Source organism: Monodon monoceros, unplaced genomic scaffold, assembly GCF_005190385.1.
Source record: "Monodon monoceros isolate NGI ecotype Baffin Bay Population unplaced genomic scaffold, NGI_Narwhal_1 Super_Scaffold_13, whole genome shotgun sequence".
NCBI classification, from domain to species: Eukaryota; Metazoa; Chordata; class Mammalia; order Artiodactyla; family Monodontidae; genus Monodon; species Monodon monoceros.
The window spans coordinates 80,707,685-80,725,709 of NW_021703769.1; the positions used below are offsets into that span (position 1 = coordinate 80,707,685).

At 41.3% G+C, this 18,025-nt stretch overlaps 1 protein-coding gene across 1 annotated transcript in view; it reads left to right on the forward strand.

Annotated features, from left to right (window-relative positions):
- The window catches only part of KPNA7 (karyopherin subunit alpha 7), a 39,100-nt gene extending 30,514 nt beyond the window's left edge, over window positions 1–8,586 (forward strand). Inside the window, exons 10-11 of the mRNA XM_029221614.1 lie at window positions 3,624–3,770; window positions 8,381–8,586. Coding sequence (XP_029077447.1) covers window positions 3,624–3,770; window positions 8,381–8,509 — 276 coding nt within the window. The 3' untranslated portion in view covers window positions 8,510–8,586. The remainder of the gene's footprint in view (window positions 1–3,623; window positions 3,771–8,380) is intronic.
- The last annotated feature ends 9,439 nt before the right edge of the window (window positions 8,587–18,025 follow it).

Consider the following 18,025-nt stretch of genomic DNA (forward strand, 5'->3'; position numbering starts at 1 on the left):
GAGCCTGCACGTCTGGAGCCTGTGCTCTGCAATGGGAGAAGCCGCAGTGGTGAGAGGCCCGCATACCACACACAAAAAAACAAAAACAAAAAACCTAACTAGGATTCTCTTTTCCTTTCTACTTCCTCACCCCCTCCCTTTGTCCACACATCCTGTGGATGACAAGACAAGAGGCCTTTCAAAGAAGGTCCATCATCTTCATTTTCTCAGATAAGTGTTTGTGTGCCCAGCACTGTTTTAGATGTTCAGGAAATGACAAAGCAAAGTCCTTGTTCTATAGAGCTTTTGTGTTAGCGGGGAGGGGAACAGACACATCAGATAGAGAGTTATGGGTAAAATATATCTGATAGAGGGGTAGTTACTGATAGCCCAGAGTGGAGAGGGGATGGTGATATCTTATATGTAGTAGTTAGGAGAAACTTCACTGAGGAAGGACATTTGAGCAAAGACCTGGAAAAAGTAAGTGAGTCCTGTGGATACCTGGGAAAGAGCACTCTAGGTGAAGGAAACCTTAAAAAGCAAGGAGCGGGGTGTGGCCAGAGCAGAACAAAGGGATGAAAGGTGGGGGAAAACAGGCGCAAGGGACCCAGGGGCCAGATCACGGAAGGTCTGTGAGAATGTGGACTTGCTCTGAGTGAGAAGGAGAAACCAATCAAAGGTCTGAAGCAAGGAAAAAAATAGTCAATGAGCCACGTGGCTGGCTCTTTTGGAAGACTGAAACATAGAATATACTTGAAGTAAGCAGCAGGACGTTAGCGATGATAGATCTCGAGGGACCATACTAGAGTTCCTTTTCCATTCAGCTATGTGGCTGGGAAAATGGACTACAAAGCCTTGAATTAGAATTCTAGAAAAGTCTTATTTCTGAAATGTAAGTTAAGCCAATATTTACATACTGTTTGTGTCGGTTGTATAGTGAACAACAAATTACTCCTTGGTGACTTAAAACAAACATTTATTATCTCACATGGTTTCTGGGGTTAGGAATCTGGAGGCAGCATAGTTGGATGGTTCTGGCTCAGGGTCTTTCATGAAGTTCAAGATGGAAACTGGGGCTGCAGTTTCATCTGAAGGCTTGGTGGAGGCTGGAGGATCAGCTTCCAAGATGACTCACTCACATGCCTAGAAAGTTATTCTTACCACATGGATTCCCTGGGACTGCTTGAGTGCCCTCACATCATGGCAACTGGCTTCCCCTGAAGCAAGTGACCTTAGAAAGCAAAGTGGAAGCCCCGATGTCTTTTATGACCTGTGAAGGAGGTTATTTCAACAGCATCCTATTGGTTACACAGATCAGTCCATTTCAACATGGGAGGGGGCTACACAGGGGCGTAAATACCCAGAGGCTGGGATCATCTCAGGCCATCATGGGGGCTGGCAATATTCATTTGATTAAGGTCTTTTTATATGTGACTAAGCCATTTGAAAAGTTTTAAAGTAACACCGGAGGACTCCTTTTATTTATTTATATTTATTTATTTTTGGCTGTGCTGGGTCTTCATTGCTGCATGCAGGCTTTCTCTAGTTGCGGCTACTCTTCGTTGTGGTGCATGGGCTTCTCATTGCGGTGGCTTCTCTTGTTGCAGAGCACAGGCTCTAGGCACGAGAGCTTCAGTAGTTGTATCACATGGGCTCAGTAGTTGCGGCACACGGGCCCCAGAGCATGTGGGCTTCAGTAGTTGCGGCTTGGGGGCTCAGTAGTTGTGACTTGGGGGCTCTAGAGCACTGGCTTAATAGTTGTGGTACATGGGCTTAGTTGCTCCGTGGCATGTGGGACCTTCCCGGACCAGAGCTCGAACCTGTGTCTCCTGCATTGGCAGGCGGATGCTTAGCCACTGGACCACCAGGGAAGCCCCCAGAGGGCTCCTTTTAAAAGCTCACTTAAAGCATCCTTTTCATGTAACAGTCCTGGAAAGAACTGACCTGAGTCAAGAACAGATTGGAAACAGCCCAATTAGACGCTTAGACTTTGAGCAAATCACAGACACAGAGTACCCACTTGGCAGCCAGAGGCGAAGCTGGACATAAAAAACGTGTGAAAGCACACTTGGGGGGCTATAGAAATTTAAGTTCATCTCATTCATTTGAATTAAACACTTGGGATATTTTTTCTTGGGAGAATCTGGGCAAATGCCATCTGATGGACCAGTGAAGCCCCTGTATCAGATAGTGGCACGTGGGACACTGAGGAAAATCAAGATGAGATAGAAAACAGTTTCAAGTGGGCAGCAGAGTGCAGCTGTGGTTCTCTGAAGTAACTTGGGGGCCATCTGCTGTTCTGTCAAAGTCCAGAATCCTTCTCCAGGGCTCCTACTGCCCTGGGGCATCCCCCACTTCCCAGTTTTCTTGGAGGCTCACCTAGCACATTGGTTCTTACCTCCATTTTTTCACTGAAAGCCAAGAGCTCATTTTGGATGTACAGATAGGACTAGAAGGTATCAAGGCTTAGATAAAAGTGAAAACTCTCATCAGATAAATTATGGCCTAAACAATATTTAATTTGATCCATAGGAAGGTTTGGGATTTTTGTTCGTTTGTTTGTTTGTTTTTATTACTGTTCACAAAATAGTCAGCAGAACCTACAGGATGCCAAAGTTGTTTCTTTCTCTCTCTCCACTTCCCCCAAACATTCTGTTTATCTGGACCACTCCCTTTTCTATAAATATGCAGCACTTATTCCCTCACAACTTTGTCCTTGCCATTCCTTCTCTTGGGGATGCTGTTACCCTGTGATGGACCCTGGCACCGTACTACCCATTAAGAACTTGATACTTTCCAAGCCTCTTGTACACATCTTCTTTCTATAAATTAAAACTCTGATCGTTTATTATACTTTCTTTTTTTAATTAACTTTTTTATTGAAGTATAGATGATTTACACTGTGTTAACTTCTGCTGAACAGCAAAGTGATTCAGTTATACGAATATATACGTTCTTTTTTATATTCTTTTCCAATATGGCTTATCCCAGGATATTATACTTTCTATACTACAGCAAGTATTGTCTCCCCTGATAGTGTGAGTTATGAAAAGGCTTTCTCTAAATCCTACCTTTATTTCTAGTTTTGTGTTCCTTGCTCGTAGTATATGTACAAATGTTGAGTGAGTGAATACCCATGGATGAGAAATCCAATGATCAGCATTGGATGAAATCAGATCACATCATTTGTTTCCAGGGACCTCATTAGTTGCCATGGTGTGGCTTCTGTCACCCAGGGTCTCCTGCCCGACCCCTCAAGGCTTTCCAGGGAGTGCAGGGCCAGAACATCTGCATTTACATAGCATCACTTGAACATTCTTTTCTCTGTTTTTAAAACAATCTCTATTAATTAGAAGGGAGATACCTACCAAATAGTGTTTAGTGATGGGTATATAGATGATGGCATATTCAGCAAAAAAAAAAAAAAAAAAAAAATACTGTATTTTGTGCAATGAAGATAAACCTCAATAGACAGATGACAAATATCCAAAATGAGAGGAAGATAATGCAATTTTAAGTCAGTCTGGGAAAATAACACTACAACTGCCCATTCTGGAGTGGGTGGCTTTCGTCCGATTCTGCTGAGGTGAAGCCCCACGTCCTAAGCACTTTGGTGCAGAGTCTCACTCTTCTACGGCCCACAGGCAGCAGAGAAGATTTCTCAGAAGGAAAACATGTGTCTGCTGATAGAAGGACTCGGTGGGATTGATAGAATTGAGGCTTTGCAACTTCACGAGAACCGTCAAATTGCCCTGACTGCTCTGAACATTACTGAGAGACACTTCTCTGAGGTAAGTGCCCAGACCTCCTTGGCAGGTGATTACCTGGCAGGTACCTGAGCTGTTCCTGGGATGTGGGTGATGAACAGGCGGGCTTCTCTCATGACTTGGCCCTGAGTTTCTCCCCATCCATGTTATCCAGGCCACCTTTGAGTGGCAGCTTCCTGGCTCCTGGAAGCTGTTCTAGACCCATTAATCTCTTAGAAGTTTGTCCTGCTGCCTCTGGTGTAGAATTTCACTCGTTTTTGTTTTTGTTTTCCCCTACTCGCCTCTCTTAGGGGAGGGAGAGGGGGAAGAAAGGAGTATGATGCTAAAGTGACTTTGTACTGAGAAATACAAACAATGAAGGCAGGCCCAGCTTTTGAACAAACTTTTTTGCTACTTACTGCATTTTGTCTCTTTCCAGAATATGTTGATTGGGAATGAACTCAACAAAAGTCTCCCAGAATTCCTGCAGGAGCAGGGAATAATGATCAGAGAGCATTAGATACTTTTTAAAAGCTTTTTATTATAGTAAAACATATGTAACATAAAATTTACCTTGTAAATCTTTTTTTTTTTTTTTAATTTTTGGCCACACCCCACAGCATGTGGGATCTTAGTTCCCTGACCAGGGATCACACCGCAGCCCCCGCACTGGAAGGCAGAGTCTTAATCACTAGACCGCTGGGGAAGTCCCTACCATGTAAATCATTTGTAAGTGTACAGTTCACTGGCATTAGGTACATTTCACACTGTTGTGCAACCATCACCACGTTCCATCTCCAGAACTTTTCCAAATGAAAACTCTGTCCCCATTAAACAATAAATGCCCTGTTTCCCACCCCCCCACTCCCCGCCAGGCCCTGGTAACCACCATCTTACTTTCTGTCTCTGTGAATTTGACTACTTAGTGCTTCACAAGAGGAATTGTATGGTATTTGTCCTTTTGTGACTGGCTTTTTTCACTTAGCATAATGTCTTCAAGTTTCATCTGTGCTGTAGCATTTGTCAAAATTTCCCCCCTTAAGCCTAAGTAATACTCTATTGTATGGATATACTACATTTTGTTCATCTATTCACTGATGGACACTTGGGTTGTCCTTTTGGCTATTATGAATAATGCTGCTATGAATATGGGAGTACAGATATGTCCGAATTCCTCCTTTTATCTCTTTGGGGTAGATACCCAGAAGTGGAATTGTTGGATCATATGGTAATTTTGTTTTTCATTTTTGAGGAACCACCATATTGTTACCCATAGTGTATATACCATTTTACATCAACACACAAAGGTTCCCATTTTTCAACATCTTCACCAATGCTTGTTTTCTGTTTCTTTTTGTAGTTGTTGTTTTGTTTGTTTGTTTTCTTGTGTTTTGTTTTTTGATCATAGCCATTTTAATGGGTATGAAGTGGTATCCCATTGTGGTTTTTCTCTTCCAGTTTTATTGAGATATAATTGACATAAAGTACTGTATAAGTTTAAGGTGTACAGCATAATGATTTGATGTACATACATCATGAAATGATTAGCACAATTAGTTTAGTGAACATCCATCATATCATAGGTATAAAATAAAAGGAAAACATTTTTTTCCTTGTGATGAGAACTCTTAAGATCTACTCTAACAACTTTCGTATATAACATACAGCAGTGTCTTTTTAATTAATTAATTAATGTATTTTTGGCTGCGTTGGGTCTTGTTGCTGCGCACAGGCTTTCTCTAGTTGTGGCGAGTGGGGGCTTCTCTTTGTTGTGGTGCATGGTCTTCTCATTGTGGTGGCTTCTCTTGCTGCGGACCACGGGCTGTAGGTGCATGGGCTTCAGTAGTTGTGGCTTGTGAGCTCTAGAGCGCAGGCTCAGTAGTTGTGCACACAGGCTGAGTTGCTCTGCGGCATGTGGGATCTTCCTGGACCAGGGATCAAACCCGTGTCCCTTGCATTGGCAGGCAGATTCCCTTGCATTGGCAGGCAGATTCTTAACCACTGCACCACCAGGGAAGTCCCAGCAGTGTTAATTATATTACTTATGTTGCACATTACATCCCTAATAACTATTTATCTTATAACTAGAAGTTTTTACCCTTTGACTGCCTTCATCCAATTTGCCTTCCCCCCCCCACCTCTGGTTACCACAAATCTGATCTCTTTTTCTATGAGTCTGCTTGTTTTTGAAGTATAATTAACCTATAATACTACGTTAGTTCCTGATACACAGTATAGTGATCTGATATTTCTATACCTTTTTAAATGTATAGGAAATGATCAAGGTAAGTCTAGTTACCATATGTTGCCATACAAAGATATTACATATTACTATATTCCCCATACTGTATATTTCATACCCATAACTCATTTATAACTAGAAGTTTGTACTTCTTAATCTCCCTCACCTATTTCTTTCACCCCCCTTCCCTCTGGCAACCACCTGTTTGTTCTCTCTACCTATGACTCTGTTTCTGTTGTGTTTGTTTTGCTTTTTAGATTCCATATATAAGTGAAATCATACAGTATTTGTGTTTGTCTGACTTACTTCACTTACCACAGTGCCCTGTAGGTCCATCCATGTTGTTGCAAATGGCAAGATTTCATTCTTTTTATGGCTGAGTAATGTTCCATTGTGTGTGTGTGTGTATATATATATATATCATATCATTTATCCATTCATCTATCAGTGGGCACTTAGGTTGCTTCCATATTTTGGCTATTGTAAATAATGCTGCTATAAACATTGGGATGCATGTATCTTTTCATATTAATGTCTTCATTTTCTTTGGGTATATACCCAGGAGTGGAATTACCGTATCATATGGTAGCTCTGTTTTTAATTTTTTTGAGGAACCTCCATACTCTTTTCCACAGTGGCTGCACCATGTTACATTCCCACCAGCAGTGCACGAGGGTTCCCTTTTCTCCACACCCTCGCCAGCACTTTTTTTTTTTTTTTTGCGGTACGCGGGCCTCTCACTGTTGTGGCCTCTCCCGTTGTGGAGCACAGGCTCCGGACGCGCAGGCTTAGCGGCCATGGCTCACAGGCCCAGCCTCTCTGCGGCATGTGGGATCTTCCCGGACCAGGGCACGAACCCGTGTCCCCTGCATCGGCAGGCGGACTCTCAACCACTGCGCCACCAGGGAAGCCCCCTCTGCCCATTTTTAATCAGGTTTTTTTTTTTTTTTGATGCTGAGTTATATGAATTGTATATTTTGGATATTAACCCCATATCAGATATATCATTTGCAAATATCTTTGTCCATCCAGTAGGCAGCCCTTTTCATTTTGTTGGTAGTTTTCTTTGCTATGCAGAAAGCTTTTTCATTTTCTATAGTACCATTTGTTTATTTTTGCTTTTGTTTCCCTTACCTGAGGAGACCTATCCAAAAAAAATATTACTAAGACTGCTGTCTGTGTTTTCTTTCAGAAGTTTTATGGTTTCAGGTTTTATATTTAAGTCTTTAATCCATTTTGAGTTTATTTTTGTATATGGTTTGAGAAAGTAGTACAGTTTGATTCTTTTGTATGTAAACTGTCCAGTTTTCCCAACACCCTTTTTTGAAGAGGCTGTCTTTTCCCCATTGTATAGTCTCGCCTCCTTTGTCGTAGATTCATTGACTCTTTGTAGTTTTCCATTAGATATTTTTCATATGAGGAAGGTGAGATCAAAGTTCCTAAGTGGCCAGGTAAACATGGCACTAGGGGTTTACACTCTGTTAGGTGTCAAACTTGAATCATTAGCAAAATCCAGAGCCATACAGTAAATATGACCAGATTGGTAGCTCTTCCTAATGAGTGGCAGCTAATCTTAGTTTGGGACCAAGAGGATGCTCTCAAAGCAGAGAAGACCCAGAACAGTGATTAGCATCTTCTGGGTTAAAGCCTCCTAAGAAAACCTTGTAATTAGGAAACTCATCCCTTAAAGGGGAGACGGCTCCTGAGGACTCCTCCAAGGGCTCCAAGTTAAAGACTTCTGACCTAGAAGCAATTGCTACACCTATCATACCCTTAACTCAATGTAAGGTTAATGTTCTTTATAGCAAAACTGCTTTTAAAAATAAGCCAGACACAGGGGACTTCCCTGGAGGTCCAGTGGTTAAGACTCTGCCTTTCCAATGCAGGGGGTGCAGGTCCCATCCCTGGTTGGGGGAACTGGATCCCACATGCCACGTGGTGCGGCCAAAAAAAAAAAAAGCCAGACACAAAAGGACAAATACTGTATGATTCCACATACATGAGGGACCTGGAGTGGTCAAATTCATAGAGATAGGAAGTAAAAGTGTGGCTGCCAGAGGCTGGGAGGGAGATGGGAATGCGGAGTTGTTTAATGGGTACAGAATTTTGGTTTGAAATGATGATAAAGCTCTGGAGACAGATGGTGGTGGTGGCAAAGTAATGCCACTCAATTGTCTACTTCGTAGTGAAAAAGGGTAAATTTTACGGGATGTATGTTTCACCACATGCACAAACTGCATTTAAGGTCCATCCTGAGCAATAGTTCAATGCTTCTCTCCTTTGATCTCTCCTCTGAGGGAGCCTCAAGTCTGACAGGGCAAATTCTAATCCACAGAAGATGTGAAGGAGTCAATTGTGCAGGAATAATGTGCTGAGAGCCTGGAGGTATAACAGTGTCTCTTCTCCCCTGAAGGAAGAAGAAACTGGCACAACCTTACCAGCCCGGGACCAAGGTCACGAATTCTTAAAGCACTTAACAAACACATACCAAAGCTCCACAACTCCTAAATCAGGGACCAGACCCAAAGAGTCACCTCTTTAAGAACCCCTTCCCCTTGGTGTACCACAGGTATAAAGCTTTTAAAATTTGAATAATAAAAATTTCCACACTTTAACCTCCATCTGTCAAAAATGCAGTTAAACCACTTGTACCTTAAAGCCATGTGGAATCCATCTCCTAAGAACATGTGGTTTAGTGGTTACCTTTCAGGATCTTCAAGGAAGATCTTCAGAGTGGGATGGTCTATAGCTACCTAGACAAACTTTGAGTTGCAGTTTAACCAGTATTTCTTATATTTATTTGACTGTGGGCCCCCTTCCCTTTTCCTTGTCATGTAATGCCTGTTAATATAGAACATTCTTCAAGGAGAGCTGGGTGGGCAGTGGTCAAAGGGAGAGAGTGACTGGGATGGGAAAGACCTAGAAACACAGTACTAGGTGGTGTGGGAATGGATGTGAGGTATGCTTAAAGGAGGATTGGACTCGATTTGTATGATGTGAGTGTAGAGATTAAATCAAGTTATATTTTGCTCTAAAGCGTCACACGGAAATATCATGCCCAAAGCACGGTCTTTGCTGGTCCTTGACAGGTAAGGAGGAAAGATGTGTGGATGTCCATCCAAAATATGGCTGGAAGGCAGTTCGTGGTCTCACAAGCTTCTCATCCGGTTGTGAGAACAAATCTATGATTCAGTGGACACTGGGCTTTCCAGTCAGTATCTCATCTCCTTTTAGGGTGACTCCGCCAGCTGCTGAGGGCTGTGTTGCGGGGATGGGATCCTCTAAGGGTTCTGCTCTCCCACATGGAAATGGAGGGGACCTGGGAGATACCTCTCAACTCCCTCTTTTGTTCATCAGTTCAGAACCTCCTAGTTGGGCACATCTTTGGCTAAGCAGAATCTCATTCTCTGAGGACCTTGAATCTGAGACCCAGGCATTGAGCCCAGAAGAAACAGAGAACTGGGAAGTGTTTGCTTCAGCGGCAAGGCTTTACACTCAGTGGAATGGATGTCCTCAGTGGTTGTCTGCTTCCTGCTTCTCCAAGGCTGCCCTTTGGTCCTATACATTCTCCCATATTGCTCCCATAGACTGTCTTATATATAGAGAGATATATATCTTGGCTGCGCCACGCAGCTTTCAGGATCTTAGTTCCCTGACCAGGGATTGAACCCCAGCCACAGCAGTGAAAACGCTGAGTCCTAACCACTGGATCACCAGAGAATTCCCTAGATTGTCTTTTTTAAAGTAGCTATAGTTAGTTTCTGTTGCTTGCAGCTGGAAGAATCTTAACTGACACACATGAAGAGTGAAAAACTAAAGCATAACTAGTTATTATTTAAATCCAAAAGCTCTATTATGTCTCATTCTGTCAAGTTTGTGTATAAAATTTGAATTTTTAAGTTAAAAATATATAAATTATATATCAAATATATTACTAGTGTATATATAATATCTTATCTATTATATATAAATATACTTTAAAAAATGAAAGACAAAACAAATAATGGGAAAAAAGGTAATCCTTCCACTCCAGCACAACTTTTTTTTTTTTGCCACACCACGCGCCATGTGGGTTCTTAGTTCCCCGACCAGGGTCCCCAGCACAACTAGTTTTATGTTTGCAGTTTCCCTTCCAGTTTGAGTCAACATACCCCTCCCTTTTTTTTTTTAACCTGATTCGGATCAGATTTTTTCAACATTTTAAAACATCACTTTTTCCCCCATCAGAGGGGAAGGCAGAAGGTGAGGTGGCTTACAAAAATACTTCTTTGAGAGAAAAACATTTTAATTAAAAAAAGTTTGGGGCTTCCCTGGTGGCGCAGTGGTTGAGAGTCCGCCTGCCGATGCAGGGGACACGGGTTCGTGCCCCGGTCCGGGAAGTTCCCACGTGCCGCGGAGGGGCTGGGCCCGTGAGCCATGGCCGCTGAGCCTGCGCGTCCGGTGCCTGTGCTCCGCAACGGGAGAGGCCACAACAGTGAGAGGCCTGCGTACCGCAAAAAAAAAAAAAAAAAAAAAGTTTGAAGCCCTGTCAAGGTTAGGCACTGTTGCCCAAATGGTCTGGCCTTGCTGGCTCTTAACTGTTAGCCTCTTTTCTCTCAGCTATTCTTTACTAAAATTGCACAGCAAAGGAGTATTTATAGTTTAAAGATACTGATACCAACTTGTCTAGCAGGGTTTTAAATACAGGAGTTATTTGCCTATTGTACATGGTTTGGGTGCAGAGAGATGGTGTTAGTCACCTTCTGGCTGGATGCCCGCGTGCTTGGACTAGGGATGTTGCAGTGACTGGCAGAGAAACAGACAGGAAGGAAGGAATAACTGGCTCTGTCAATTTCACGATGTAAAAGCTAAACGGAAAAACTCTGACCCTCATGCATTTACCCCCAGTTTGTTATATACCGTAGAAGAAATGTCAGTCTCTTGGTTAACCACGTACGATCCATAATTCATCTGCTGTTTTTCTGAAACGTGGAGTGACTGTTTAACCATAATAGCACGTGACCCTTTAGGCATAGCAGAGAAGATAACTGGACTTGAAGTCGCAAGCTCTGGACTCCAGACCTGGCTCCTTTTCTAAATCCTCTGCTCTCTTTGTGCCTCACCTGTCAATTCTTCTCGTTCCTTTGGTCTTCAGGTTTTCATCTGTGAAATAAGGATTAGATAAGTTAATAGTCATATAATGTTTGCATGTATTTTATTTTACATGAGACTCATGACCTGAGAAGTAGGTGAGGCAAAAATGATCAATTTCCAAGTAAAGAAGCTGGAGCTCACAAGGTTATCTAATTTGTCTTGCATCTTTTAGTAAGGGACAGAGCAGGGCCTCAGGTACCACCTGACCGCAGGGCAGCTTGCTTCTTCCGGTACAAGTGATCTGAGGGTGTGTGCATGGGAGAGAAAAAGAGAGAGTGCCCAAGACAGAAGTCACAGACCTTTATAACCTAATCTCAGAAGGGATATAGCATCCCTCCTGCCATCTGCTGTTGGTTGTACAAACGAACCCTCATAGAAAGTGGGAGGGGCTGCACAGGTGTGTGCGACCAGGAGACAGGGATCACTGGATGCCACCTTGGAGGCTGGCTACCACGTTCTGCCATGCTACCATGTATTCACATTTTAAAAGACCTCATTTAGGTGATAGCCTAGAGCCCGTGAAGTCTCAGCAAAGAAATAGAAGAGATGAAGAAGAACTAAATGGAAATTTTAGAACTGAAAAATACGATAACTGAAACAAAACTTTACTGGATGGGCTCAACAGCAGAATGGAGGAGACAGAGGAAAGAACCGGGCGACTTGAAGAGAGAACATTAGAAAGAAGCACCTAGATCCAACTACCAGTTTACAGGAAATCCAGAGGACAGAGGAAAATGTGAAGCTGCACTTCAGATATGCCCTTGGCAAAATGCAGACGGGAAGAAACTCTGCAGGACAGACAGCTCAGTTTCCTCATTTAATAAATTTCAAATAAAAAATTGCACATTGAGGGAACCTATAAAAGACATATTGACCAGCTGGAATGTGTATTTGTATTATTTGTATTCTGATTACAACAAATGTAAAAATAAAACACATTGGACATTTGAGACATTGGAAACTTGAACATTGAATTGAGGTTTGATATTAAATTGTTAATTTTTTAGGTTTAATATTAGGGTTATGTTAATTTAAAATGTCATTTTAAAGAGATTTGTACTGAATGATTACAAATGCAATGATGTTTGGAATTTGCTTCAAAGTAATATGGGATAAGGGAAATAGAAAAGAAATATATTTTGTGCATCTGACAATGTGGTGATAGCTGGTGATGGATCCGTGGTAGGGGTAGTTATTATACTATTCTGGGGTTTTTTTGCCCTGTGTGGATATTTGAAGTTCTCCATAATTAAAAGTTAAAAAGAAACCCTTATGTCCTCTTACTCCAGGGGGCTGATCATCTGACCCTTCCCCTGGCAGTAAATTGGAAGTTTTCTCAATTGGGTAAAAAAGGTCTTTGTACTAGAATACATTGGGCAATGTTGAAAGCAGATTTATCATGCTGAATGCAGGGGAATTAAATAAATTACATAGGGAACAGTGAGCACTCCCTCATCCCCACGCCCCACTGGTAAATGGAATGCTCTCAGCTAGGTGTAGATCCTCCAAGTAGGAGACTAGAAGATCCTTCTCTGGGAAATCTGACCACCCCAAGAGAAAAGACCTAAAGACACTGGTGCTGTGGGCTCCACAAGGAAACAACCAGTCAAATTATCCCAGGGTCTCAGAGCTTCCGATCAGCTTTTTAGCACCTCACTCTTAAATGAACAGGCCAAGGGCCACCAGGAATCATCAAACATTTGAGGAAGGTCTTTGACATAATAGAGGCAAAACAAATAGCACTGGTGGGAGATTTGGAAGAAAAGTCATACAAAGAAAAAAAATTAAACAATCCTGGTATCATTAGTATACTCAAGAGATTAGCTATTGCTTCCAAGAAGCAAAAATAGGATGCTATTTTAAAAAAAAACCAAGAACAAAAAGTACTCTTAGAAATTAAAAATACGTAGTAGAAATGAAAAACTCAACAGTAGGGTTGGAAGATGAAGTTGAGGAAATCTCTCATAAAGTAGGGCAAAATGATGAAGATAAAATAAAAAAGGTTATATAAATCTTGGAATCCAGGACGTCCAAAATCTGAATAGAGCTATTCCAGAAGTAGAGAATGAAAAAATATTGAAAAGAAAATTATCACAGAAATAATTCGAGTATTTCCCAAAGCAGAAGGAAACATTTCCAAACTGAAAGGATCCAGCAAAATGCATGAAAATTAACCTATGCCTAAAGCACATCACTGTGAAATTTCAAAACTCTGGTAAAAGAAAAGATCCTACAAATTTCCAGAGAGTAAAAATAAATCATGTATAAAAGATCAAGAATCAGAATGACTTTCTTCTTACTCAGCTGCTGGTCATGAAACCTTTTATCAGACCCAGTCAGCTAATCTATTCATGGGAGAATCCTAATGGGAACGCATAGATGTATATATATAAGAAATCTGAACCAACTGTTCAGAAAAATTAACCCAGGCTCCTGTTGTTAAATTTGCATGATCAAGCACAAGAAGAAAATCAGCATGATGAAACAGAAAGGCCAAGGTGAATGAAACAACAACTTTCGCTCGAAGACATATAATTCAGAGAAGGTAAGGGGAATTAAATCTCTAATTTATATACTCAACAGATTTGAGAAGCTAGATATTGCAGCCATAAAACAAGAAGATTGTATGAACCAGGAACAATCTGAGAAATTGAATGATTGCCAGGAAAAAAAATCCAAGAGAGTGGTTTGAAGATAAAGATAAGGAAATCTTTCAGACTACTGACCAGAAAGTTGCAGAGAGATGAAAAAGTTGGGAGAAAAATAAGAGACAGGATCGATTCAGGAGGCCCATCATCTGAGTACATGGAGTTCCAAAAAAAAAAAAAGACAAAGGAGAAAACACAGGGAAAGACATTACCAGAGATATCATGAAAGAAAACTTATCAGAATTGAAGGAATCTCTAGGTTGAAGGGCTCACTGGATGCCAAGCAGAATAAATAAGATAAAGACCAATACCTACATTCAATGCTGTGAAATTTCAGAATGCCAAGAATAAACAGAAGATCCTAAAAATTTCCGGAAAGAAAAAATGTTACCTTCAAAAGAATGAGAATCAGACTAACATCAGATTTGTCTCTGGGAACACAGAATGCTAGAAGATTATGGAAAAATGCCTTCAAAGTTCTGAGGGAAAATTACCTAGAATCGAGAATTCTGTATTATGATAAAGCATAATCATATTTTCAGATATAAACTCAGAGGGATTACCTTTCAAATACTAACAGAGCTGTTTGAGAATGTACTCTTTCAGAAAAGGATGAAAACAATCTATCTCCAACCCCCACCAGAAAAAGAGCAAGACATAAGATACAAAAAATGGTGGAACCAACCCAGAATTCCAATTAAAAGGAATCCCAGGATGAGAGTTATGGAGTGAAGCTGGAAAGCTCTTTGTGCCATATTAGAACAGAAAGGCAGAGACCTTCAGGTAGAACCACTTCAACAAGAGGAATGAAATAGATCCACGTAATAGGATGACTAAGAAGCCAGATGATGTTAATGACATGATGAAGAAAATATGTCTGTTTCTCATCAATAAGAAAGTAAGGCAATTAGAAACAACAGGGGAAAAATTGTGTAAGAAACTCATGACCAAATGTGAAGCAAACAAGATGTGGTGTGATTTTGATCTTGATTCTGAAACAACTCATGAAACCAACAGACAAAACAGGCAAGTAACTCTGCATGCAGAAGAGATGGTGAATGTTGTCCTTGACACTGTCAAAGTTCAGCAGACAAAAGATGCAGTTGGGGGACTTCCCTGATGGTCCAGTGGTTAAAGCTTCCTGCTTCCAGTGCAGGGGACAGGGGTTCGATCCCTTGTTGTGGGAAGTTCCGCATGCTGTGGGGTGTGGCCAAAAATAAATAAATAAATAAAATTTTTAAAAAGATGTAGGTGGAGATGTAGAGGAGTGGAGCAGAAGGTAGAGTACCAATATCTTCCTTCATCTAACTTGGAGGGGTCACGTGTTTCAGGCTGACTGATGGAAAAGCAAAGACAGGTTCAAAAAATAATATTTAAAAGGACAAATAGAAGAACTGAAAACAGTAACTACAAAAGTGGGGGCAGGAGGAGGGAAGTGCTAGCTACTTAACTCCTCATCTTTCATGATCGGGAGTCAACAGATGAAGTCTTTTTTTTAATTTTTAAATTTTTTATACAATTTTTAAAGGTTATACTCCATTTACAGTTATTACAAAATATTGGCTCTATTCCCCATGTTGTACAACACATCCTTGTAGCCTATCTTACACCCAGTAGTTTACACCTCTGACTCCCCCACCCCTATTTTCCCCCTACCCCCCCACCCAGTTTGTTCTCTGTATCTGTGAGTCTGCTTCTTTTTTGTTATATTCACTAGTTTGCTGTATTTTTTAGATTCTACATATAAGTGATGTCGTACAGTATTTTTCTTTCTCTGGCTGACTTAGCATAATGCCCTCCAAGTCCATCTGTGTTTCTGCAAATGGCAAATTTTCATTTTTTATGGCTGAGTAGTATTCCATTGCAAGCACACGCACACACGCGTGTGTGTACTACATTTTCTTTATCCACTCATCTGTTGATGGACAAGATGAAGTCTTAAACTGGTGATGAATCAAGAAATACCAGTGTATATATATATGTTATTATTTGTAAGAATATTATATATCTGGTAGCATATGTATAGAAAAAAATTCTGGGAGACTAGTCACCAAACTGCTAACCTCTGGTGGGAGATAGACAGGAGTCCCAATTTTGTCATGGGTGGTTTTTTTTAGTAATAATTAAAAATTTAAAAACCTCAGAGACATTAGAATTGTGTGATCTCCTGGTGTGTTGCATGAATATGGATTTGAGTCCTAGATTCCTGAGGCACAACTACATACAATGAAAGTCTGATGAACAAGTTGGGAGTTACCAGTAATAAAAAGGCAGTTTAGAGTGTAAGCGTCTCTCCTCCAAAGTAAACACCGTTTCACTCAGTTTGGGTGAATCATAATTGGGAAAATATTCCAAATTTGTGATTTGCTTGTCTTTGAAAAATGTGATTGTTTAGAAAACCTTTAAAGTGGTTTTCTTTGTGTGTGGTGGGGGGAGGGGGCAGAGAATCATAACATTTAACAATTATTAAAAATTAGGGGAATTTTTATTGTTTATAAAGTCCTGGTCATTACCTGCACATTCAATTAAATAAATACACTTAGGAAACCAAAATCCCTCTCTGGAAGCTTGCAGGTTTAGACACAAATGCCCCTAGATTAAGAACAATCACAGGACACCTTAACAGCGTATTTTTATAGACATGTTCCATACCGGAAATGCTGATAATAACAGTATGTTATTGGTATTATATCTGTTTTATAGATGAAGAAGTTGAAGTTCAGAGATTTAAGGGAATCAGCCAGGATCCCACAGCCAGCAAACAGGGGAATATTTAAACCCACTCTGCTGATACCAAGTCTAATCCAGCTCGTCTGCCTAACGTGGTGATTGCCAGGGACTTAATTGCTCTGGGGTTTATCCTGATTCTTACATGCCTTGGGTTTTTAGTTCTCCACGCATTTTGAGGGAAGGAAACTCTGATGATTGTTAAACAATTCATGGCAAGTCTCTAGTTTTTTTTTTATTTTATAAATTTATTTATTTATTTTTGGCTGTGTTGGGTCTTTGTTGCTGCGCGCGGGCTTTCTCTAGTTGCGGTGAGCGGGAGCTACTCTTCGTGGTGGTGCGCGGGCTTCTCATTGCGGTGGCTTCTCTCATTGTGGACCACAGGCTCTAGGCGCTCAGGCTTCAGTAGTTGTGGCTCGCGGGCTCTAGAGCGTAGCCTCAGTAGTTGTGGTGTACGGGCTTAGTTGCTCCGTGGCATGTGGGATCTTCCCAGACCAGGGCTCGAACCCATGTCCCCTGCACTGGCAGGCGGATTCTTAACCACTGCACCACCAGGGAAGCCCAAGTCTCTAGTTTTGAGGAAAGGTGGGGAAAGAAATGTTGGGGTGATCAAGAAATTAGAATCCAAAGGAGGCTAGAAAGTGATTTTCATGGGACTTCTCTAGAAGGATTTCTGAGGAGCATAGCCACCCTAATAACCCTGGTAGACTGTAGACGTGGGCTTTCTCTTTGACCATGGCCATAAATCTGGCTTCTGAACTAAAAATACTCTTCTATCTAAATCCGAGGAGTGGGAATTCCCTGGCGATCCAGTGGTTAAAACTTGGCTCTTTCACTGCTGAGGGCCCGGGTTCAATACCTGGTCAGGGAACTAAGATCCCGCAAGCTGTGTGCGGCAAAACGAACAAACAAAAAACCAAAACAGCAACAACAACAACAAAAAACGCAGGAGTTTTCTCATCTGAGTGATCAGGGGCCAAAGCAGCAACTCTTTCTTTGAACTTCCAGACCAGGTCTTCCCAGTAGAAGAGAAATAGCTCTTTGGCAAAACAATCTAGTGCTACCCAAATACCATATTCCAGGCCAATGGCAGGTTCATAGCTTTCCTAAGTCATTCACTGTTGGCGCCGATCCCCTCTCACCCTCTTATCCCACCCACTTAGATATGAAGTATTCTGCAAAGGATTGCATTCAGGGGATGGAAACTCCTTCAGGGAAAGGATGTGTCAGCCAGATGAGTTCCATGAAACATCTCTAATGATACTTAGCCTCACCCTTTTTCCAACACAAGCTTCTCCTAAGACCAGCCCATTAGTATCAAAACATTCCATCCGGATGCAATGTGGTTTATTTAGGATAACATTCAAGTCTCTTAATTTTCATCCATGAGTTGAGAATCTAACCGGAATCCATAAATTCAACTGCAGTAAGGGCAGTCTGTTTTCTTTGCAGCGAGTACTTTCCAGAGCGAACATCTAACTGTTTTCCCACTTGATTCCAAGGACTCTCACTTTTAAAAGAGAAGTATGACAAGCCTTGTCCTGTGCTCA